The 25,904-nt window shown below is 39.2% G+C and overlaps 1 protein-coding gene across 1 annotated transcript in view; it reads right to left on the bottom strand.

Annotated features, from left to right (window-relative positions):
* The window catches only part of LOC126377509 (pikachurin-like), a 250,069-nt gene that overhangs the window by 13,551 nt on the left and 210,614 nt on the right, over positions 1-25,904 (bottom strand). The window contains exons 10-11 of the mRNA XM_050025256.1: positions 11,240-11,667; positions 6,654-6,731 (exon numbers count right to left, since the gene is read on the bottom strand). Of these exons, the coding sequence (XP_049881213.1) occupies positions 6,654-6,731; positions 11,240-11,667 (506 nt within the window). The remainder of the gene's footprint in view (positions 1-6,653; positions 6,732-11,239; positions 11,668-25,904) is intronic.

Genomic DNA, 25,904 nt, shown 5'->3' with positions numbered 1-25,904 from the left:
AAGTTCGACAATCATTGGTTTGGACCTGTGCTGGATTCGATCCACTTGAAAATAAATGGGGAACACTGAGACCTCTTAGCCGTTAAAAAATAAGATAATTAGCATGAGGACACACCGCGGATACTTCGTTTAAAAATCTCATTCTAACCGAGTGAGTGCGAGTGAGACAGATAAACAGTTAACGCGTTCCTCCTCACTCCTTAGTAGCATACGGCCATTTAAGACTAAAGCAAGACCCAGATGGGGGGGGGGGGGGGGGGAATTATCGTTTTAAATGTAGAATTTATTTATTCTATGGCTAGAATAAGACCGAATTAAAATATTTCAAATATCGAATGTCTCGTCCGCTCTCGCTTCCGCAGCCGCGTAAGTGTACTCATTGTAAACGAAACCTAACGTTGTGTTTACTTAAATATTACTTAAAACAACTTTATGTAAGAGGCAACCGTCTGTAAACTAAGTTATAAAGACTTTGAGTTCATAATTTCAAATGAAACATTAAGTCCCGTACTTGTTGCGTACATTTGAAAAGTTTTTAATTATTATTGATTGTTAATACTTACTTAAGCAAGTCATACGTTATTATGAACTCTTTGAATATGTTATAATGGCTTACCTCGTTGGTCTAACAGAAAGATCATCGAGGTACATAGTTCATCTTGCAATGGATGTACCTCTGACTACCCCATTGGGATATAGTCGTGAACTTATGCTATGTTATGCTGTTATTACATGTGAGTAGGTACATACATCTTGTTACATACTTTTTAGAGAGCGATTTTTTCGTAGTCAAGTTTTTAGTTTTTGAAACATAATTTTTAATGTTTTTTTTTTGTTTGGGAAACTCACAAAGTGAAAATTATTATTATTAGCCTGTATAACCCACTGCTGGGCAAAGGCCTCCCCCATGTCTTTCCAAGTATTCTGGTTCTGTGCGAGCTCTATCCATTATTTGCAATAACCATCGAGATCATCGCGCCATCGTTTGCGGGGTCTTAAGTGAAAATAAAATTGTTTTTTTTTTGTCTCGGACGGGTATTTAGAATATTGAGTACTAATATTACATAAACCGATAAGTCTAAAGTTACATGTAGACTTCAACTTATCGTAAAGATAATGCCTTAGCTATTTTTAAATGATTTTTGTTTTTAAAGCACAATTTTTTTTTTTTTTTTTTATCCTTCCATCTTGCCTGTTACTCCGTGACCCGCTAAAATCCGTTTACACCATCGCATAAATAAAGTACGCTCCTTAAATTAAAGCAATAACTTCTGCTTAAAAGTTATTAAAAGCATAAAAACGCGTCTCTTAGCGTGCATTTATATTTATGAAACCTTTTAAAACATGGCGCCCGATGAACTTCGTTTCACTTGAAAACTTATGAAAAAATATCGCTTTTAACTCCATTACAGGATTAATATTAACATGCTTTAAGATCGTGAGTTTTAAGTGGATCTTTTAAGGCTCACTCTCACGTTGGTCTAAAAGAAAGCTCGGTTAGGCGTGGTTACTTAGTTCCTTTTGCAATGGATGTACTTTTGTATATCCCAATACTTTTTTTTCCAATTGGGATAAAGTCGTAGGCGCAGGTGCGGCGCAGCGGCATTTTGGCACGGATTTCCAGGAAAAGAATATCAAAACGTTTAAAAATAAATGTCTATACGATTTCAAAGACAAATACATATTATAGAAACACAACGTTGTGGGAGAATCATCATCGTCCACCTACCCTTATCCTCTAAGAGCACAGCACAGCATGCATTGCAATGCATGCAACACAGTGCAGCAACGGCCTCCGTGGTCCAGTGGTTGAGCGTCGGGCTCACGATCCGGAGGCCCCAGGTTCGAATCTCGGTGGGTACATATCACAAAAACACTTTGTGATCCCTAGTTTAGTTAGGACATTACAGGCTGATCACCTGATTGTCCAAAAAGTAAGATGATCCGTGCTTCGGAAGGCACGTTAAGCCGTTGGTCCCGGTTACTACTTGCTGATGTAAGTAAGTAGTCGTTACATGAGCCATATCAGGGGCCTATGGCGGCTCAATAGTAACCCTGATACCAGGGTTGATGAGGTTGGTACTCCACCTCACAACCCACACGATAGAAGAAGCATGCATTCCTCTTCCATCCATCTCTGCCAGTCGTCATCTCAGTACTCACACCTTTCACACACATCCTTCTTCACCCAATCCATCCACACAATACATGGTACCTACATAATGATAGCATGGTTGTGAATAACCGGTACCTGCTGGCAACCCTAACATTAAATTTATATTTTCTTTACTGTGACAACATTTTGTCTCTTCAGTTCCGTTCTTGCTCTCCATTTAACTACTGTAATGTAAACATTTTGTACGAATTTTAATTAAATTCAGTGAGTTTTACAATTCTCTGGACTTTTTCATCTCAGCTTTAGCCTCAGATAACCAGCCCTCACAGCCATTAGGAATCTTACACCCCAATCCTAACAGTTCCCAATACCACGGAATAGAAGAAAGAAGTTGGAAGGCCCAAGAGAGCGCGTAACGCGCACATACAAGTATGATCAAATAGTTCATACTTTAACTTTGCACTCCACTCGTCCGCAAACTACGACTCACGCAGCGCGCGTGATATTAAAAGGTCGTCTTGTGCATTATAACCTGCAGGGAATAAAATCTAATATCGACAATGATGCAAGAAGATCCCTCTTTATCCTGTAGGTAAGATAAAAATCTTAATATCATCGCCTATTTATCAAAAAAGCTACCAACAATCGGAGTTTACCTATTTATAATTGCTTACGCATTTAAGATACCTAACACGCAAGCTTGTTCCGAAGGACGTAATATACGATCCCGACGACCCGATTACTCTAGCCATAGAGGCAGCCAATCAGCTCGCGACACCAAACACTTCAGGACCCCGATACCGACCCCGCCGGCGTGGTCGACGATTTCCCTCATTCAGCGCTTATCGCTATCGACCCACTAGGGTCGATTAATTCTTTCAAATATTTTTCCTCTCAGACGACGCCCTGAGCCGAGGTTCGCGCCCAACTGGGCACCCTCAGGCCTGTTGTCTTAAACGTTGTACCGGGTGAGAGCCTTCAGCGCTCCCCATTTGTCCGGCCAAGTAGTTAATGCCATCTGCGGCAAATCTACAATAAGTCACGTAAAAAAAAAAACAAGCTTGTTATAATACTTAAGTGCTGACGTAATATCTATTGGTGAACATAATAAAAAAACAACTTTTGTATGCATTGTTTTAAGTTTACGCGGTTATTATCATAATTAAAGCACATAATAACGGGTTCTTACCGCGTTTAAACAACAGTGTCGAAATATCGGGAGTCTCATATCCCCATTTAAACGCGGTAAGAACCCGTTATTATGTGCTTTAACTTTTGTATGCCCAATTTTACGAAAAGTAATGATAAAATTGCAGCCTATCACATAAAATATACATTGGCCCCGATTCCTGCAGACATCTCTTAATTTTACTTTAAGTTATACCTGTCATTTTCTTATCCGCCGAAAAGGAAAGGGACGGATGATTGACAGCTCTTAATTTTAGGAAGAATGAGTAAATAAATGAATAACCCGGGCGAATTTTTAGACGGTTGTTTTAGATTTGTGCTTAAAATTGACGTGTGTTCCATAAATTTTATGCTTGTCGATTACCCGTCCCTTTCCTTTTCGGCGGATAAGAAAATGACAGATATAACCTAAAATAAAATTAGATGGTATTTACAGGAATTAGCACCATTGTCAGTAAAGTAGCTATGGAATTTTAGTGGCAGTAGAGCTATCGTAGTTATCTGTTTGCAGGAGTAGTAGTAAAAGAGAGCGGGGTTGAACCGGCGACAGCGGTTCTCATACAAAATGCGCGTTAGAGCCTTTCCAACCTTTTCTCTATGCCGTGCCTAATAGGTACCTTGGTATTGAGACTTTATGTAAGTCGTTGCTACAACTTTTGGTTCATTTCCCTAAACCCTATCTAGGTAGATACCCACCCCTTGGGTAGGTACCCACTTGGACCCACAAACAGTGGCGGCCCTAGTAACATATTAGGTGGTGAGAGGCCACCAAAATATACCTAATTAACGCGTTGGCAGTCCAGTGACCCATATACGGGTCATGACGGACTAGCTACATACGTCTGTGACCCATACATGGGTCACTTAGAAACGACCAAGCACGCACTAAGGGCGGTTGATCCACTGAAGGTTTAGTAAATACATACATACATACATAAACTCACGCCCGTAATCCCTAATGGGGTGGGCAGAGCCACATGTAATCAAAGACAACTTGCAGCCACTGTTACTAAAATTATAATAATCAAAAATATCTGTGTATTCATCTTTACTTTTTGAATAAACTAAAATGATAATAGATATACGGGACACACAAGGAAGTCAAAAATTGTATGGGGACTTTCAACGTGTTAAATCTTTTAAAAATATAATTTACGTCCTATTAAAAGTATGAGTTTTATGTGGCCGCTAAGAGGACTGATCCACAGGGACAGGTGTGCCCAAACCAGTTACTCCCCTGTAGATCCGGGGCTGCCAGCCAGGGTGGGCCGTCTTGGCTGATTTTATCCCCCCCCTCGTCTCACACCCCTAGGGCTGCCACTGCCCTCAAACTTCAGTCCCTTACCTAAACTTTACCTGGCCTTTACTATGCAAGATGCTTCACATAATTATATTAGAGGTATAATACACCAATTCGACTACAAGCGTTGAAGCGTTTTAACTTACGCCACTCAGTTTTTGGACAAACGAAGCACACTTTGTCTATACTAGCGTCTACACACGATGCCAAACCAGTGGACTTTAGTAATATCCCACCCCGGACACTTCATACAAAAAACCTCGTTTTACACAGACATTACACATTGACGTTATCGTACACGCGCACCTGTGTGTGTGACGTCTGACGCTATATTATTATGATTGAAGACTAAATACGAGAGGGGGTGACGTAAACTTAGCTGAGCCGCGTTCCTAATTCTATGCGGACGGTCAGTTTAGTAGATCACATAATTTGACAGAGTCAGACTCGTAATAAACGGGAGCCAGTATGAAAAATACAATTGTCCTAAATACCCTCTGTATGATCTCTTGCCCAACTTTATCCCTCGTCGTGTTAATATGTATAATGCCCCGATTCCTGGAGACACCGCCTAATTTTATTTTAAGTTATATCCGTCATTTTCATATCCGTCGAAAAGGAAAGGGACGGATGATTCACAGCTCTTAATTTTAGGAAGAATGAGTAAATGAATGTGTCGGGTTATTGACTGATGTAAAATTTTTAGACGGTTGGTTTAGATTTGTGCTTAAAATTGACGTGTGTTCCATAAATTTTATGCTTGTCGATTACCCGTCCCTTTCCTTTTCGGCGGATAAGAAAATGACAGATATAACTTAAAATAAAATTAGATGGTATTTACAGGAATTAGCACCAATGTATTATCTTATGTACTTAGTCCCTTTTATAGATATTCTATTGAAGTACTTACATTGAAACTTTAGTTTTTTCTTATTAATTTTGTATTATAAAAAGTACTATATTTACTAACTCATGTATTTCTGTCTGTTTGTTCCTAGGTTACGCAACCGATCATTTGGCCTAAACTTCTGGATCTCCTGTACACTGCACATGTGTATTTTTCATTTAGTTGAAAGAAGCCAATATTAAAAAAGAATAAAAACTACGGTCTTCGTGGTCCAGTGGTTGAGCGTTGGGCTCGCGATCCGGAGGCCTCGGGTTCGAATCCCGGTGGGGAAATATCATAAAAATATCTTTTTATCCTTCTACATGCAGCATTATTTTTTATTCAATACCTACATACTCGCTAAGTCGCTATTAGTTAGTCCTTACATGGTATCCACAATATCTTCTTGTTTGAATGCACCATAAAGGCACAAAGGGTTGGGTAACCCCTTTGAAATTAAGGGATGAACTTTCATCCATTGTTCCTCCTGATTCAGCATATTGAATGGAGTTTTTGATTATAGATATAAGAATTCGCTTATTAAATTCTTCACTAGGTAGCGACTGCCTTTCGAATAATTCAGAATAAAAAAGTAGGTACCTAATCAATCAAAAAAAGGACACAAGATTAGGTAAGATGCATCTTTTGATATACATACCATAGTATAAGAAAACCAGGTATGCCGTCATTGCTAGCCCATTGATGATGTAAGTGTTACCGTTCAATTCGTATCTCCAACATTCCAAGAACATACATTTAAATAAAAACTGTAAGTAAATCTTTTACTAAACGTTCAAAATTTCCTTGAATAATAAATATAAAAACATTGGTTGTGGGTAATTTATTCTTTACGAAATGGCAACTCAGGGTGGGATGACGTCAGCTGGGCTAACCTTGAAATGTTAGCTGTTACTTTTGAGCATACCTGGTTTTCTATACATATATACGGTACGGTACATCCTTCACTAGATGAACTAAGTACCCACACCTTACCGAGCTTTCTGTTAGACTAACGGGCGACAGGTCGTGAGCCGTATCGCCGTCTATAATGGTCGAGCCAACTGTCTTAGTGAAAATCGCCCTTAAGGTAAATTAGTAACATATTGGTGTAAGTCCGGTACTGGGTTTCGAACCGGCAAGAAGAAGATAAAATAACAATTTACCTGTATATCCAACCAGGCTTGTGCAGCGGTGCCCAGTCCCGGTAGACGAAGGTACGATGAGCCGTTGAAACGAGGAACCTGCGATCAAAATATACTTTTAATCACCACCCTCTCACTTAGATACTAATAAAACAAATTGTTTTTTTTTTCATGGGAGATAGGTATATGCATTGGACCATAATCACACGCGGTCTAAGATGGGTCATGCTTACCTCATCATCTCCCTAGCATTATCCTGTTTTCACGGGGTCCACTTACCTAACCAGAACATTTGACAGCTCCGGTATTTTACAGAAGTGATTGCCTGTCTGACCTTCCAACCCGCGAAGGGAAAACCTGCCCAATACAGGTTAGGTCGCATACCTCCGAAAATGCATTTCTGGGGAATGTGGGTTTCCTCACGATGTTTTCATTTATGATCCAAAAACATGAATTCGAAAAAAATCATTGGTTTACGCCTGTGCTGGATTCGAACCTGCGGCTTCAAAGTGAGAGGTAAGCGTTCTACCAACTGGGCTAGATAGTTTAATAACTAGACCTAGAAAGTTTAATAGCTAAAACTCGACTACGGAAAAATCGCATTCTAAAAAAGTTTAAACATGAAAATACTTTTCTGTTTCCGGTATTATGCAGTCTACTGAGTACATTTCCTCTGTATCAGAAATAGTTCTAGTTGGAATTATTATAGAAAAAAAGAAAAAAGGACCCAGAATAGCACCCTAAGCTACGCTCAGTTTAAAGAACTTTAATATACCTTGAGTGTTCTTTATTTAATGTTTTCAAAATAGTAGCGAAGTCTGTTACCTTTTATGTCTCTTTAAAAATGTAAAAGCCTCGTTAAAACACGAAACTTACTTATTGCCTTACAAAGTTCCAGGGACAAACAATGAAAAATAAATATAAATAACTGAAGGAGTGCCGTAGCTAGGGTACCCGGCTGGGGGTGACACCCGGGCCCTTATTTTTAAATCACTCGCCATCAAGTGACGTTAGGGGCCTTTGGCTTTCAATCATAACCCTGACAGGGTAATGAGGCTGGTATTCCACCTCACAACCCACACGATAAGAAGTCATGTTACAAAATATATACCCATTTCACGTAGCAATTCAGAACTTGTCATTTGCAAGATCAAAAAGTATATACATATTATTTTGGCATGCAAAATGGAAGCGAACGATTCAAAAATAAAGACCTAGCTAGGTAATAAAATTAAAATTGAACACATTCGCGCGTATAACAATTTTCAACAGTACCTCAGTCACTAAAGCTTCAAGCTATCTTTTTCAAACGAATAAGTTTGCTCTTGACATCATTCTGCCTCTTCAAGAGGTTAAGAAAGTGTTGACGGTGTAATGGACTTCCTCAGAGGGTGCCTATTCAGTCTTGCCTTAAAGGAACTCAAGTTATAAGTTGTATTAAGTATTTAAACGAAGCTACTCTATAAAACGTTTCCATATCATTCAAAAAGACCCCCCCACACTAGCGTCTTTCGAGCGTTGTCTTCGTGCCAGCGCCTGCGCAACGTCTACACGACGTCGACGCCGCGGCGACGCGACGCCAGCGCTGGCCGGCTGCCGAACGCCATAATAGTCAAACAAAATAGTGGTCGAATAATCGAGGAAACATGAACACTCCTCGTTCTTTACAACTACATTATTTGAGTTAGAAAAAGAAATAAATCAAAGGTCAAAGCGTGGGCTTGGTCATAATTTAACTGTTATTTGACTTCTGGTATTTTATTAAAACTTTGGGATATGATTCAGACCACGATTCTGAGTTGTTATTAAGTGGAATTTTTTGTCGGAATATTCACGAAAATGACACTACGAAAGGGAATAGAATCTTCTTCTTCTATCGTGTGGATTGTGAGGTGGATTAACCTTATGATTAAAAAATGAGGTGATTAACAAAGGCGGACGAACCTCATCAACCCTGGTGTCAGGGTTATTATTGAGCCGCCATAGGCCCCTGACATGACTCATTTTTTCCCTTTGATGGGTTTGCTCTTGGCCCCAGACTTACCCGAAGGCATTGACAAGGCTTAAGATGGAGCTCGCCCAGAAGGTGACTGTTCACTCTGGCCTTGAACGACCTCATGTAATGACTACGTAATTATAACAACCGGGACCAACGGCTTAACGAACGTGTCTTCCAAAACACGGATCATCTTACTTTTGGACAATCAGGTGATCAGCCTGTAATGTCCTAACCAAACTAGGGATCACAAAGTGTTTTTTTCATTTTTTGTCATTTTTTGGAATAGAATAGAAATTATTTATGTATTATAAAAGGACGCCACACACAAAACAAGACGATAATATCATTTACATTTTTCACAAACCAAAAGAAGCAAAACGGATGCAAACGGATGGATGAAATCCGGACAGGGTGTCACCCATTTTAGCTACGTCACTGATGAAGAATAAATAAAATTAGCTGAATAAAACAGGGCCCCGGCGCATCGTTAATAAATTAAACGAGTGTAGTATAAATAAAAAGAATATTCTCTTGAGCTCGGCAAGTAAAACGGTGGCGCAATTTATAAAAGTGGTAGAACAGAGACGGAGTGTGGTTTCAAAACGCGTTTAAAGTTACCTACTATCATTGAATAAGGGAGATTAAGCTACTACACTGACTTTCCAATTAGCGTTCCCCAAAAACACGATAGATGGCGGTGTTAAGTTTTTTCTTCGTTTAAACTTCTAATTTCATGGATAACAGACATATATTATTATGCATCTTTTATCTATGTTTTTGGGTATAAATGATGACCCTTTTTATTACACCCAGGCACAATTACAACTTCCATCCATTATTATTCTGATCAGAATGAAGAGAATCAATATAGGTAGCAACATCATTAGTTTTATATAATATGCTTCTGCCATTACATTTTTGAATGATTATGTACCACAATAATGAGAAAATAGGTAATTATCACGTTAAAAGTGAACAACGCCATCTATCGTGTTTTTGGATAAGGTCCCTCATTAAATTGTCGTCCTCGAATGCCAATCTAAGATCTGTCCTGAGAGTTTGCGTACTACGGTAAACGACCACGGCTATCTCCTAAATTCGAAAGAATTTTAGAGAAATATTTCTTGTTTCATACTATTAAATAGAACCAGTTCGGTACAATTATTGATTAAATTTCAATAAGATAACATTTTACAATCGTCTCAATGCGTGGTAAGAATTAAATCTGTCAAAGTAGTGTTGTGTTGTGACGTTTATGAGCATAGCGATGTATCAGTCGATATTAGGTCAATCGATTCTTTACTATCTAACAATACTTTTTCCGTGGTCGGGTTTTAGTTTTAAACTTTTATTTTTTCACTTTTGTTGTCCACTTATCATCATCAGCCCATTAACGTCTCCACTGCTGGGGCACGGGCATTCCCTATGGATGGGTAGGGAGATCGGGCCTTTAACCATCACGCGGGCCCAGTGCGGATTGATGGTTATTAACGACTGCTAATGCAGCCGGGACCAACGGCTTAACGTGCCTTCCGAAGCACGGAGGAGCTAGAGATGAAAACTTTTTTTTGTGGTCACCCATCCTATGACCGGCCGAAAGTTGCTTAACTTCAACAATCGCAGACCGAGCGCGTTTACCGCTGCGTCACCGAGACACTCAGACACATCACGTCAGAGATAATGAAATGTAGCGAGATGAGCGATGTTCGCAATGTAAGTACCTAAGTATTCTTTGCAAGATGTATTACAGACGTCTAGATCGTATGCTTAGTGCTTTATATTCCCTCCGTTGTTTAAAAGCTTTTATTCAAATGGTTTTACGACAACGGTTGTCTTTGTGGAACATAAAAAGGTCGGATTTAAATTCTTGTACGTTATTCCCACACATATAATGTAATGTCGTGAAATAACGAGGCAATTATGATACATATTGTACCTGGTTTTGTTTTATTTTGACGGAATTATTGTAGATTTGTCGCATATGACATTAACTACTTGGTCGGACGTATGAGGAGCCCTGAGGGCTCTCACCTGGTACAAAATTTAAGACAACAGGCCTGAGCGTGCCTAGTTGGGCGCGAACCTCGGCCCAGGGCGTCGCGCGTCGTTTAGAAGATTATACGTTATTTGAAAGAATTAATCGACTCTAGCAAGCCGAGAGCAATAAGCGCGGAATGAGGGAAACCGTCGACTGCACCGGCGAGGTCGGTACTGAAGTGTTATGTGTGTTGTTGCAGGCTGATTGGCCGCCTCTACGGCTAGAGTAATCGGGTCGTCAGAATTGTACGAGTACTGTCCTTCGGTTTGTCCTGAAGTTTTATTGTGTCGTCATGGTACACTCATTTGGCGATTTGGATTTGCTAATCTATGCTCTAGCTTGTTAAAGTAGGTATTACCTATGTAATCAAAAGATTTTGAGATATTTGTCAGCTAATTTAGTTCTTAATCTGTAACCACAACATTAGAACAGAGCGCAAACGTTCAAAGATTCTTGCAATTTATTCTAATTCCTTTGGTTGTCTGAATAATCCGACTAAGTCAACAGAGCTTTTGTAGTAATCTGAATACGGAATACAATTAAACGTTATGTTTAATTCAAATCACTTACCTTTAAATCCAAAGTGATCTCGCATTTTTCACCCGCGTAGCCCAACGGACATAAGCACAGTTTTCCTACGCAACCGCCGCCATGTTGGCACTCGCACTTTCCATCTAAATCCGTTTGCATCGTCTTTGGATCATCACTTTTCAAATCATTTTCTACGTCAATATTTACTCCTGTACTCTTACTATTACTATTAAGTTGTATTTTATTAATATCAGTGAAGACTTTGAACTGTTCAACGGAATTGTCAAGCATGTTGTGATCGTGTTTCTTTGCGTCGCGCATGACCAAATCGTTGTCTTCAAAGTGAACTATGTCGTTGATGTCGTATATGGCGTGTGTGTTAATATCGTTGGGGTGGACTGGGACTGCTTCGCTTGTCGTTACTTCGTTGGTTGGCCTCCAAGGGGCAAGAGTTGGGGCACATTCACCTGGAACAAAAAAGATACATTTTGATATCGTCTTCATAATGTAATGTCTTGATAATGTTCTTTTGCATTAAAGACAGAATATATTTAGAGTTTGACATGAACCATGTCAGGGGTCTTTGGCGGCTGAATAACTCTGATACCAGGCTTGATGAGATTGGTAATCCACCTCACAACCCACACGATAAGAAGAAGATACAGATTTAAAGATACGAGTGTGGTAGTATGAAACTATTGTAATTTTTAGACACGTAGGTATCGAAATTATTTTTGGTATTTGACAATAAATTATATCAGAAAGATTTCTGATATAATTTATTGTGTTCCCGGTAGATACCGGGAATTAGTATCTTGCTGATTTATTTTTCATTTCGTTTTGATAGATACAAATTCGATAAGGATACTCCAGGATCCAGTATTTCTAGAGTCACATACGTATATACATAAAGTAACAGCACATAACTAGATAGATATTCATAATGAAAAGACTTGTCGTCTATACAAGTCTTCTTCTATCGTGTGGGTTGTGACTGTTGTGAGGTGAATTACCAACCTCATCAATCCTGGAGTCGGGATTATTAAAACCAAAGGCACCTAACATGCCTCATTTAACGACTAACCTACTTACATCAGTAAGTAGTAACCGGGACTTAACGCGCCTTCCGAAGTACGGATCATCTTACTTTCGGACAATCATGTAATCAGCATGTAATGTCCTAACCAAACTAGGGATCACAAAGTGATTTTCATGATATGTTCCCACAGGGATACGTCCCCGGGTCCTCTGGATAGTTATTTTACGTGTATCAATTTGAAAGTACAACAAACATGTTTCCTAAACATACATACTTCCCTATTAAAAATAGGTCTAGGCAGATTGCACTACCGTTTTATAATGTTTTCAACACAACACACATTTCCAGGACATGTCGACACACCAGAAAAGCAAAGATAGTTCAGTACAGTACAAACACTTACACGTATATTACATTTGAATTTGAGTGCTCTGAAAAGGGTAAGTCATGCAAACGCGTCAGGCAAAACCTTTTACATTCTATTTCGAGAGAATACGTTCTGGAAGTAAAATGCGCTTACGGAGCGCAATATATTCCAGTTTGTATGTTGTGTTGTAAGTACATTTTGTACGTCATAGACAGTGAGGTATTCGAACTAGTTGTATGCCGTGTATTTCCAGGGAAAATATAATTTGTTTTTAATTAAAGCACATAATAACGGGTTCTTACCGCGTTTAAATGTGTGATTGTGTGAGTCTCATATCCCCATTTAAACGCGGTAAGAACCCGTTATTATGTGCTTTAATTATGATAATAACCGCGTAAACTTAAAACAATGTATACTTAATTTGTTTTTGTCAAGTTTATTTTTATACTTAGCTCTAATAGTCTAAAGATAAGCAGATTAAGTGACCTTTATCACTTTAACTTGTTAGGCGAAACTTTAAATTGTATAGGAGTTTTAGAGCAGTGTTATTTTAAAACAATTATGAACAATACAGGCTGTTAGTGACATCGTAACGAAAACTTTGAGGAGTGATTCAGACCATGATTCTGAGTTGATATCGGACGACGGAAAATTCCACTTGATATTAACTCAGAATCATGGTCTGAATCATCCCCTCAGTATTCGTTACGATGTCACTAACACCCTGTATATCAATATAGATAGCATTTAACAATAGCTTCAATGCGCAGTACGATCTAGATCTGTCAAATACAGAATACAGTTCATTAGATAGCGGTGTATCAGTCGATATTACGCCGATCGATCCTGTTCTGTCTAAAACTATACATATATATACCTTTCATCGAAATCAGTTCAGCAGTTTAAGTATCAAAATATAACAGACAGATTTATTTACTTATATCTAACAGTCTTCTTCTATCGTGTGGGTTGTGAGGTGAATTACCAACTCCATCAACCCTGGTGTCAGGGTTATTATTGAGCCGCCATAGGCCCCTGACATTACTCATGTAACGACTACTTACTTACATCAGTAAGTAGTGACCGGGGCCAACGGCTTAACGTACCCTTCGAAGCACGGATCATGTTACTTTTGGACGATCAGGGGCCTGTTTAATAAAAATTACAATTGTAAATTACATTGACAATTTGGTGTACATTGCGGAGTGTGTGATCACGAATATTTTGCAGTTTCATATTAGCTACGCAATGAACACCAAATTGTCGTTGTAATTTACAATTGTAAGTTTTATGAAACAGGTCCCAGGTGATTAGCCTGTAATGTCCTAACCAAATTAGGGAGCACAAAGTGATTTTTGTGAATTATCCCCACCAGGATTCGAACCCGGGTCCTCCTCCTTAGTGGTGAGCTTATGTGATGGTATACTGGGTGTTAGTGACATCGTAACGAATCACGGATCATCTGATACTGAAGGGGTTGATTCAGACCATGATTCTGAGTTAAAATCAAGTGGAATTTTCCGTCGCAAAATTAATGATTTTTTTTTTAGTTTTTTTAAATTATTTTCAATTCTATACTTTTGTGATGGAAAATTAACTCAGAATAATCAGATGAATCATCCCTCTCAGTATTCGTTACGATGACACTTACACCCCGTACAAGTACATACGGTAGCCATATAAGTAGGTATGGGTGTTAGTGACACCGTAACAAATACTGAGGGAGATGGTTCAGACCATGATTCTTAGTTGATATCAAGTGGAATTTCGTGTCAAAAAATTCATGAAAATTTTTCTTTTCTTTTTAATTATTTTCCAATCCATACTTTTTTTGACGGAAATTTCTATTTGATATCAACTCAGAATCATGGCCTGAACCACCCCTCAAAGTTTTCGTTACGATGTCACTAACACCCTGTATGACTGAATACCTATATTCATCACTAGTTCCAAATAATTATTTGTAACATAAGTAATTATTCTGTAGTTAGTTTAACAATTAGAAACAAAATTACGAGTAACGAGGCGATATGAGGTTAAATTTTACGACAATGTTAGCAAAACCACAGCGAAACAATATTCTAACTATACAACTTTGTAATTGCGTTAGAACTTATTAGTAGCGATAAAGGTTTATTACATCATATACAATACATGCCGTTGCTTTATAGTGAAAACCATGGTGTAACAAAACCAGGTACCTATGCTCATCATCAGCCCATTAACGTCCCCACTGCTCGGGCACGGGCCTTCCCTATGGATGGATAGGGAGATCGGGCCTTAAACCATCACGCGGGCCCAGTGCGGATTGATGGTTATTAACGTCTGCTAATGCAGCCGGGACCAACTGCTTAACGTGCCTTCCGAAGCACGAAGGAGTTCGAGATGAAAACTTTTTTTTTGTGGTCACCCATCCTATGACACCGGCCTTTGCGAAAGTTGCTTAACTTCAACAATCGCAGACCGAGCGCGTTTACCGCTGCGCCACCGAGCTCCTCCGCCACCGAGCTCCTCAACACCGAGTACCTATGCTCAATCCTATCAAAAGCCGCCATTGCTAGCCGTTTGATGATGTACAGTCATGAGCAATACAATGTACCCACTTTAGGACTCTGTCGTACTAACATATTTGACATTTAGTGAGACTTACAGTTCAATTTGTCAAAAAAGTTAATGTGACATGGTACCAAAGTGTATACATATTAATGCTCGTGACCGTAAGTGTTACCACTGTGTTACCATTAAATTGGTATCTCCAACGTAAATTATATGACGTAAATTTTATTATTGAATTGAAAATTAAATAATTTAAAAAAAAGAAAGCCGTGTGGCCCAGTAACATGTAATGCCACTTCATTTAATCTAAGTACTAACATAGTTTGCAAGTATCTTCAAGTACTAACATAATATGTATGCACAATCAGAATTAAATATTTTATTATTTTTATTAAATATTTTACTAAAAGTTCAAAAAACTAAAATTGGTCGTGTATATTTTTTTACGAAATGGCAACGCAGGGGATGACTTCAGCTGGGCTAACTTTAAAATGTTAGCTGTCACTTTTCAGCATACCTTGTTTTTTTATACCATGGTTAAAACCACGTAAGCGCCTTTAGAAACCATTTTATCATCTGTTTGGAACAAAGACCAAAGGTCCGTGTTAATCTACGGTTTGGAAAAATAGTGATCGGCACATTGTTAATACTCGGAACGAAAATAAACTTGCTTTACACGTCAGTCGACTGCATACAATCATTAATCTTTTAAGAGGCAAAGTAGGTATACGTAGGTTAGGTTACAGGTTAATGTAACGTATTTGTAACGAAAAGTTTGAGAGAAGATTCAGAACATAATTCTGAGTAGATATCAAGTAGAATTTTCCGTTGCAAAAGTATGAAACTGAAAATAATGAAAAGAAACACTAAAGCGACGGAAAATTCAACTTGATATTAACTCAGAAACTTGGTCTGAATAATCCCCTTCAGTATTCGTTACGATGTCGCTAACACCCTGTATATGTTTGTACCAGGTATATTTAGTGCTGAAGCACGCAGTTCATAGAAGTTCTATCAATACTATAATGAGTTCTAACCTACACCTCGCTCGGAGTTGCAAAGTTAGAAGATTGTTTCGCGCGCGGTTTTGCTAACTTTGTCACTAATTAATATTAAACTTTGATCACACCCCGGACACTCTATACAAAAATCTCAGTCTTATCGCGTTAGTGCGAGTGAGACAAAGGGGAAGGGGGGGCAAGACGGGGTTGAGGGTAAGACGGGGTACCGGCCGAAACTCGCAGTTCAAACTGACCAATCACATTCGTTTATCCATCGTATGACGCGCCGCCATGATGCTTGTCAGTCGTGCGGGGACAAATTTTTCAGAAGTGCACATTGTCCGAAAAAAATAAAAAAAGTGTTTTCATGCAAACCTCTTGTCATATTGTCTACTACTTTGACACGTGACTGTGATGTGTTTAATGACGTTACATGGTGAGGTGCTATGATGAATGAAAGATTAAAATAAATATGATTGTTTAACTATGTATTTTATTGCACTTTTGACCTTAAAAGCTTAAGTACCTCATCTTGCCTCGCCTTCCGTTCGCGGGCTCTCCCTTGCTCCTTAGCAGCTGTACAGTCATGAGCAATAACACGTGCCCACTTTAGAACCCTGTCGCACTATGATATTTGACACTTAATGAGACTATGGTTTAATTTGTCAAAAAAGTTAATGTGACATGGTTTCAAAGTGTATACATATTAGCACTCGTGACCGTACGGCTATTTAAGACTATGCCAGAGGGTGTGATGGCAGCGCCCGATACGAATAGGATAGTTTCCAACAAGTCAAATCAGTTACTTTTTACTAAACGTCAAAACACGAAATCACTATGGAATTTATATAAAAAAGCACATAGTGGTGTCATAGAAAAACGTGATAAAATGCCGGCTTTACACGTATTTCTTGATTAAAATTCATAAATAAGTTAAATAGAAAAAAGAAAATGTTTTTCGTTAGTTTTAGATCTGTCTTTATTTAGTAATCAGAATTTCATACTTTATCTTGAACCTAGTACACGATCCATTTGGTGCGGGGAGTTACCGGTCTACCCGTAGTATTCTTTACTCTATGTTCAAATGTAACAAGTCTTTCTAAAGAATAATAGTTCAATCAATCAATCAATAATACTTTATTGCACAACGACATACAAGTACAAATGACATACACATACGAATAAAAATAAGCGCAATAGGCGGCCTTATTGCTAAACAGCAATTTCTGCAAGGCAAACTCAGGGTGAAAGAAGTTTATGCATTGTAGCACGGGATGGTGCAATAAATATACAATGACGCCAACATAACTAAAGAACACCGTAAATGATTTAGCTCAGTATTCTGAGTTAATAACAAGTGGAATTTTCGATCGCAAAAGTATAGAATTAAAAATAATTAATAAAAACTCAAAAAAAAATCATGAATTTTGCGACGGAAAATTCCACTTGATATTCACTCAGAATCATGGTCTGAATCATCCCCCTCAGAATTCGTTCGATGTCACTAACACCCTGTATAGTTCTGCCTATTATAGGCGTAAGTTTTCTGTGTCCGTCGATCATGGAACGATAGCCATGATAATACAATTAATAAATGTATCGAGAGGAGAAAAAATCTTCTGCTGTATGGGTTGTCAGATGGTTAACCAACCTCAACAACCCTGCTGTCAGGGTTATTACCACCGTGGGCTTATGTTACCACTACAGTACAATACAAATACACTTGATTGCACCAAAATAAAAATAAATAATTACAAAATACTCTTAACTAAGTACACTACTTCCTTACATCACTTAGTAACCGGGACTAACGGAATAAAGTGCCTTCCGAAGCCCTGATCATCTTACCTTTGGGTGATCAGCTTGTAATGTCCTAACCAGAGTAGGGTTCACAAAGTGATTTTTGGGAAATTCCTCACCGGATTCGAACCTGGGACTTCTAGATCACGAGCCCGACGCTCAACTACTGGATCACGGAGGTCGGAGAGTAAAACTGAATGTTGTTAAAGGAAATACCACCGCTGGATCTAACACGTCACGCGTACAACATGTGACAAATGATCAGCGATTCAGCGCGCGCCGCGGAATTTCATTACACCCCTATATGCAGGTAGGGGAGGCAGGATTACTTATAGTTTTTGGATAAATGGAGCAAACTTTGTCTATTTTAGCGTCTATACACGATTCCCATCAGTTAGACTTTAGTAATATCATAGCCCGGACATTTCAAGTTTCTTTTTTAAAGATAAAGATAAAAAAGATAAAGATTTTTATTGTGCATAAATTTAGGTACAGTTATAGATAAAATGTTTAAATGTTTTCAGTTCCATATTGTGGTTTAAGCTACGTAAAACCCAAAATAAAAATGACATTAAAACCCTCGCAGAGTTGCCGTAGTGAGAAGCATCGCCAACACCGAGATGCCCATATATAATATGTACTTTGGTGTGGCTCCTGAATCTCTTCATTAGGCTCCTCGTAGCTGTACGGTATTTATAGCGGCCACACCCTGGAAACCACGGTGCTCTGAGCTAAGACCTGAATGGCGTCACTGTGTGAAAACAATGGTAGCTAACTTTGAACAAAATCGTCTGAAAGAGCTTGACTAAAAACGCCAAACACGCCGGGTCCCAAACCCATCAACTCGGATGGACGGCTACTGCTTCCAATGTGACCGCGTGTGCAAAAAAAGATCGGCTTTGCCGGTCTCATTCGAGCGCACGAGAGAAGAGACTAAGGTCGCTGTTGTCGGATAGTTCTATGACATAATGAGTCTTCTTCTATCGTGTGGGTTGTGAGGTGAATTTCCAACCCCATCAACCTTGGTGTCTGGGTTACTATTCCGCCGCTAAAGGCCCCTGACATGGCTCATGTAACAATTACTTACATCAGTAAGTAGTAACCGATACCAACGGCTTAACGCGCCTTCCGGAGCACGGATCATCTTACTTTTTGGACAATCAGGTGATCAGCCTGTAATGTCCCAACCAAACTAGGGATCACAACGTGATTTTTGTGATATGTCCCACCGGGATTTGAACCAGGGACCTCCGGATTGTGGGCCCAACGCTCAACCACTGGACCACAGAGGCCGTTGAAATACTGAGTTACGACGTCATCAAAAATGGTCAACCGTCTGTTACTGGCATCATTGCCCTAATATCGCTCATCCATGCGGCAATGATATAAACCCCTCCAGGACAGTCCAAAAACAACGAGGCATGTAGTCACCACATACACGGTGTATTAGATTCCGAAATGAGAATCCATTGTGCGGGAGACAATGGGGATATTACGATTTCATAAGATATATTCGTGTACATAATGGTTGTTAGAACTGGTGTTTACAAAGGCAGTTAATAGTCTGAACCGTTTGTCAATGGTATTGGGCATATCAATGTCTTAAATGCTTGTAACTTGCGACAGCAAGATGATCCGTGCTTCGGAAGGCACGTTAAGCTGTTGGTCCCGGTTACTACTTATTGATGTAAGTATAATGTCGTTACATGAGCCATGTCAGGGGCCTTTGGTGGCTCAATAATAACCCCGACACTAGGGGTGGTATTAATAAACTAATCTCAGCTTCGAGACAGCCCTCAAGATCACGTCAATGCTGAGATTCGTTTATTAATACCACCCTAGGGTTGATGAGGTTGGTAATCCACCCAATATCGTGTGTTAAGGAGAAGAGTTGTTGTAAAAACATAATATATTATTATTATTGTATGTCTTTTTCATATCTCGGGCCTATGGAGGCCCGGACTTTTGGAAGGCGTGCGTGGGGCCGAAGCCAACACGTAGAGGCCCCTTAAGACAGTTTAATCTAAATGTTATTATTATTTAAGTGCAGTTTTCACTAATACAGTTGGCTCGACCATTATAGACGACGATGCTGCTTACCACCTATCACGTTGGTCTAACAGAAAGCTCGGTGGGTGGGTACTTAGTTCATCTTGCGATGGATGTACCTCTGTCTATCCCACCGGGGTAAGCAGAGACTATGGAATTCGATTTGCTTCGATCCTGACACACTTCTCTTGCTTTCTCCGCATTCATCAATCGTTTCATACACGCACGCTGGTTCAGAGTAGATCGTACTAAATCTTTTCTACGGACATCTACAATTTGGTCAATTTACGTTCTTCTAACGTACAAGACCGAAGAAGAATGTGTAGAAGAACGTACATTGACCAAATTGGAGATGGCAGACGTAGACCAAGGTCTACCTCTGCCAGCCGTACCATCAACTTTCGCTTTATATACCGCTTTCGTAATCCAATAACAAGAATACATAAAATCCTAAAAAAGCCGATTTGCCTAAGTTCTGGATTAGCATACCGTGTATTTCCCCGGAAACTCCTCACGGGACCGCTAAAACTTGAGGTTGTGAGTATAAATTTTTATCACCCCATACATTTTCCTCCGATCGGAAACCGTTTAAGACGTTGTAAGAGATCTCGGTAATTTATCTTGCGTTTTCACAAGTTTTACCGTTTCGAACAGTAGCGGATTTAGGGCGGCTAAGGGGCTCAAGTCACGCCCAAAAGCCACCTGAGTCCACCCCTGAGAAATTACACATTAAAATTGTGCCAATTCTTGTGTCTGCCAAGACACGAACTTTATTTTAGTTAATATACAAATTCATGAAAAATTTAGTAAGTATTTCAGAAAAATATTTTCAGTTCCATACTTTTGCGACGTAAAATTCCACTTGATATTAACTCAGAATCATGGTCTGTTTTTTTCCTTTTTTTGATGTGACTTATTGTAGATTTGCCGCAGATGGCATTAACTACTTGGCCGGAGAAATGGGGAAATCTTGGTCTGAATCATACCCCTAGTATCCGTTACGATGTCACTAACACGTCGCTACCAAGTCCCATGTATTAGGGGGTGAGCCTATTACCATTAACATAAACTGTATATACGTCCCACTGCTGGGCACAGGCCTCCCCTCAATCAACCGGAGGGGGCACAAGTCCTGGAAATCACGTGATATCAATTATCTACCCCTCTATTATACATCAGAAAGCTGTCAAACGCAGCTTCTTACAAAATCTAATCTAATCTAGCCTACAAGATCCCACTGCTGGGCAAAGACCTCCCCTTCCTCCCTTTCCTACGAGCACATAACCGCGAAAAATGGCTCCTTACAAATAAAGTTAATACAACATAACACTGCCTGCCTGTTAAAATTGAAAATCACAACGAAATAGGTAAAGTTAGGAACATCGGAGTTCTAGAAATTTCCTGGCACTTTCTGTGACCAACACTTGATGTCAGGAAACTTTTCGGGAGTGACGTCGAATGAGATTTTCGATCTGAGGCCCCGTCCATAATGAATAGGCGGAAGCGGGAGCGGAAGCGATAATTGATAGATTTCTTCAGTCGTTTGGTGCCTTGTATCTTCTTCTCTCCTGTGGGTCGTGAGGTGAATTACCAACCTCATCAACCCTGGTGTCAGGGTTACTATTGAGCCGCCACAGGCCCCTGACATGACTCATGTAACGGCTACTTACATCAGTAAGTAGTAACCGGGACTAACGGCTTAACGTGGATCATCTTACTTTCGGAAAATCAGTTGATCAGACTGTAACGTCATAACCAAACTAGGGATCACAAAGTAATTTTTGTGATATTTCCTCACCGGGTTTCGAACCCGGAACCTCCGGATCACTAACATAATAATTACCTGTTTTCTCATTACTATGGTACAGAATTATTCCACAATACAATCTAATGGCAAAAGTATACAGGGTGTTAGTGACATCGTAACGAAAACTTTGAGGGATGATTGAGACCATGATTCTGAGTTGATATCAAGTGGAATTTTCTGTCGCAAAAGTATGGAACAGAAAATAACTTGAAAAAAAAACAAAAATTTTCATGATATTTCCGACTGAAAATTCCACTTGATATCATCTCAGAATCATGGTCTGAATCATCCCACTCAGTATTCGTTACGGTGTCACTAACACCCATACCTACTTGTACGGCTACAGTATGTACTAGTGCGGGGTGTAAGTGACATCGTAACGAATACTGAGGGGGATGATTCAAGCTGATTATTCTGAGTTAATATAAAGTGGAATTTTTCATCGCAAAAGTATAGAATTGAAAATAATTAAAAAAAAAAGAAAATTCCACTTGATATCAACTCAAAATCATGGTCTGAATCATCCCCCTCAGTATTCGTTACGATGTCACTAACACCCTTTATAAAAATAATTGTTGCTCGATATTTGGATCACATTATGCATAGAATTATGTTGCTACCTATATTGCTTCTCTTTCTTTAGATCAGAATAATAATGGGTGGAAGATGTAATTGAATTGTGTGTTTCTTTTGTGTGCAGTAAAGAGTTATTGTATTGTAACCTTTTCTTCTTTTTTTTGTTGTTACATGTTGTTTGTACTTTTTGAATAGCCGCCATCTAGGCACCCTCAGGCATGTTGTCTTAAATTTTGTTCCAAGTGAGAGCCCTCAGCGCTCCTCATTTGTCCAGCCAAGTAGTTAATGCCATTTGCGGCAAATCTACAACAAATCACGTCAAAAAAAATGGTTTACCGCGTCCGCTTATGCGCGTGCGCTGTGGCGAATGGTAAAGTCGATGGAAGTCCGTAATATCGCGATCAAAACTTGGTTAGTGGTTCCCGAATACTAAAGTCGATATCAGTTTTACGAATTTCACCGAATAAAAAGTTTGAAGAGACCTCCAGATCCCAATTCTCTAACCACTAGACCATGGAGGCTGTTTACCTTAGTAGGTACAGTCATGAGCAATATAATGTACCCCACTTTAGAACTCTGTCTCACCAACATATTTGACATTTAGTGAGACTTACAGTTCAATTTGTCAAAAAAGTTAATGTGACATGGTACCAAAGTGTATGTACATATTAATTAATTAGTATTAGTGCTCGTGACCGTACATTCTCAAATAGACATTTACTTCAGACAAGCTAATGCTATCGAAGTGTACTTGCGAATAGACCGACTAACTTGTCTTATAACTATTCCAGTTAAGAGCTAACTTAATACGAACATCTAGGTTTAACTTTGATTCCAATTTGCTTTAGCAACGATAAGTTTCTATGTCATCATATGCTAGAGGTCTCTCAATATCCTTGGGAGACCTCTAGTATATACGACTTAATATATACTGCATTCAATATACTTTGTTGAGAATGTACCTAATTTAGTCTGTCTCTCTCTCTCTCTCTTTATTTAAGAGCAGCGCTCTTGTCGGCGGAGTAATCGCCATTCCTCACTTCTTCCCACCAAAATCTTCAACTCCTGATACGACACGACCTGCACCTTCACTTTTATTTGTTTCATAAATGTTCCTAATTTAGTCTGGTCGACCAAAATTAAGTCTCTACTCTTTCAGATCCTAATGGTGGTACTAGTTACTAAAAGTACACGTTACATTACTAATGTAAGTAATTAGTCGTTACATGAGTCATGTCAGCAGGGCCTTTGGCGGCTCAATAGTGACCCTGACACCAGGTTTGATGGGGTTGGTACTCCACCTCACAACCCACACGATGGAAGAAGACTAAAAGTACACGTTATGTGAGCCTTGCCAGGGGGGGGGGTCTTTGGCCATTCAGTGATATCCCTGAAGTGTTGTCATGGTGGCGAAGGTGTGCTGCTGCCAAAGGATGGTCAACCGGGGTACCGAGCTTACCACAGTACGCTTTGGTACCATGTCACATTAACTTTTTTGACAAATTGAACTGTAAATGTCACTAAATGTCAAATATGTTAGTGCGACAGAGTCCTAAAGTGGGTTCATTATATTGCTAATGACTGTACTCCACTAGCCACAAGTTGGTATCATGAGTAGCGATTGACGACCCAACGCGATGGACCCTGCCGACCCCGCCGCGATTTCCCTCAATCAGCGCTTATCGCTATCGACCCACTGGGATCGATTAATTCTTTCAAATATTTTTCCTCTCAGACGCCCTGAGCTGAGGTTCGCGCCCAACTGGGCACCCTCAGGCCTGTTGTCTTAACCGTTGCTCCCCATTTGCCCGACCAAGTAGTTAATGCCATCTGCGGCAAATCTGCAATGAGTCACGTCAAAATTGATCCAACGCGATCCAACGGTGTAATGTTGGAAGTTGTATCTACTCGTATATATGCGACACGCTGTGTAAACTTTTTTACGATATTATTACGTTATTTTTACGATATTCTTAAGAATATTAATGCAGCTCAACGCGTCTTTTTTTATTCGCTCCCAGTTCAGCTTAAAAACAAAGTTATTTAGTGAAAAATATTTTCTAAACCGGCTCTGTAGTAACGGAGATTATCCTCTATACTTTTTCTCATTATAATATTACTTAAGTGTATCTACGCTAAGGACTCTCCACTTAATATCCTCGCGTAAAAGATTAACAAGTTGTCTGCGGACCGTCATCTTTACTCTATGAAGAGACTGGAAACATCTCACTTAATTTAGCTTGTAAACTTCCAAGTTTAATGTTGAAGATAACATCTAGTAGGGCTAGCACAAGGTACTGACTCTACTTGAAAATATATTGTTCAGAGGGGGTCTAGGGTCACCCCCTGCGTCTGCGTCTTACCTGGTCCAACGCCTGTCAGTGGCTGTGCAACGGGGCCATGCCGCTAGTGTAATGGGTTCGTTTGGACCAGGTCAGATTCAGAAGCCTAGTTGGACGTGACCAAGTTACGTATGTTTCTGATTGTGCGACAAATTGTATTATTATAATAAAATATTGTTTCTAATATAAGTGTTAGTGACATCGAAACGAAACCTTTGGAGGGATGTTTCAGATGTTTAAAACTTGTTTTGTATGTTGTGTGTAAAGTATTTGTTCTTATATTTGTATCAGCCGAGCTGTTTCAAGACAGTAGTTAAACAAAAACTTTACAAAAAAGGTAATTATAAAGTTAGTGATTATTTAGAAGATATGAATGCATGGGATTAACTGTCTGAGAACTGATATTAGGCAGCTAAATTACTCAATTGTATACCAATATTTTATGTTTATTTTTATTTTTTTTAAAGAACGTCTAGGGCCCTGTGCCGAGGTTTTTCTTGCAGCTTCTTTTCCCCGGCTATACAGGTTGTGAGAAGCTGCAGTAGTTTTAGGCGGATGAGACGTTCGTTATGTAAAAATTGACGATTCAAAGTGTAACTATGTTACCTACTGAATAAAGATATTTTTGAATTTTGAATTTGAATTTGAGTAACCCTGCAACCAGTGGTCTTACGGAACAAGTTGCAGTAAGTTTCGCTCAAGCTCTCATTAAGACCAGCTTTGTACAGTTTGAGACTCGATCTAGATAAAATCATCGGTTATATGTTGACTCAAATCTGTTTAGTGCCGGCGGAAAAGACTTTGTACTTGTTTAGCGTCGAAATAAAACTACGTGTTTCGCTTTTTATAAGCTTCTTTATCGCTAACGTTGGTACGTAATTTATTTTAAAAAAACCCGTGCTTCGGAAGGCATGTGATGGTGATGTAAGTGAGTAATCATTACATGAGCCATGTCTTTGGCGGTTCATCAACCCTGACACCGTGGTTGATGAGGTTGCTAAATTCACCTCACAACCCGTTTGTTTATTTATTTATTTATTTATTTTGAGGAAGACTTACGGCCATATACATTTTCTAACATAATAACCAGACAATAACTAAAGGCTAATTACAAGTCTCCACCTAACAGTGGCTAAGTTATTTACCCTTTTACAATCATAAAAATCA

The sequence above is a fragment of the Pectinophora gossypiella genome, chromosome 23, assembly GCF_024362695.1.
Source record: "Pectinophora gossypiella chromosome 23, ilPecGoss1.1, whole genome shotgun sequence".
NCBI classification, from domain to species: domain Eukaryota; kingdom Metazoa; phylum Arthropoda; class Insecta; order Lepidoptera; family Gelechiidae; genus Pectinophora; species Pectinophora gossypiella.
The sequence above is the reverse complement of the archived record's forward strand: the minus strand, read 5'-3'. Positions and strand labels throughout refer to the sequence as shown.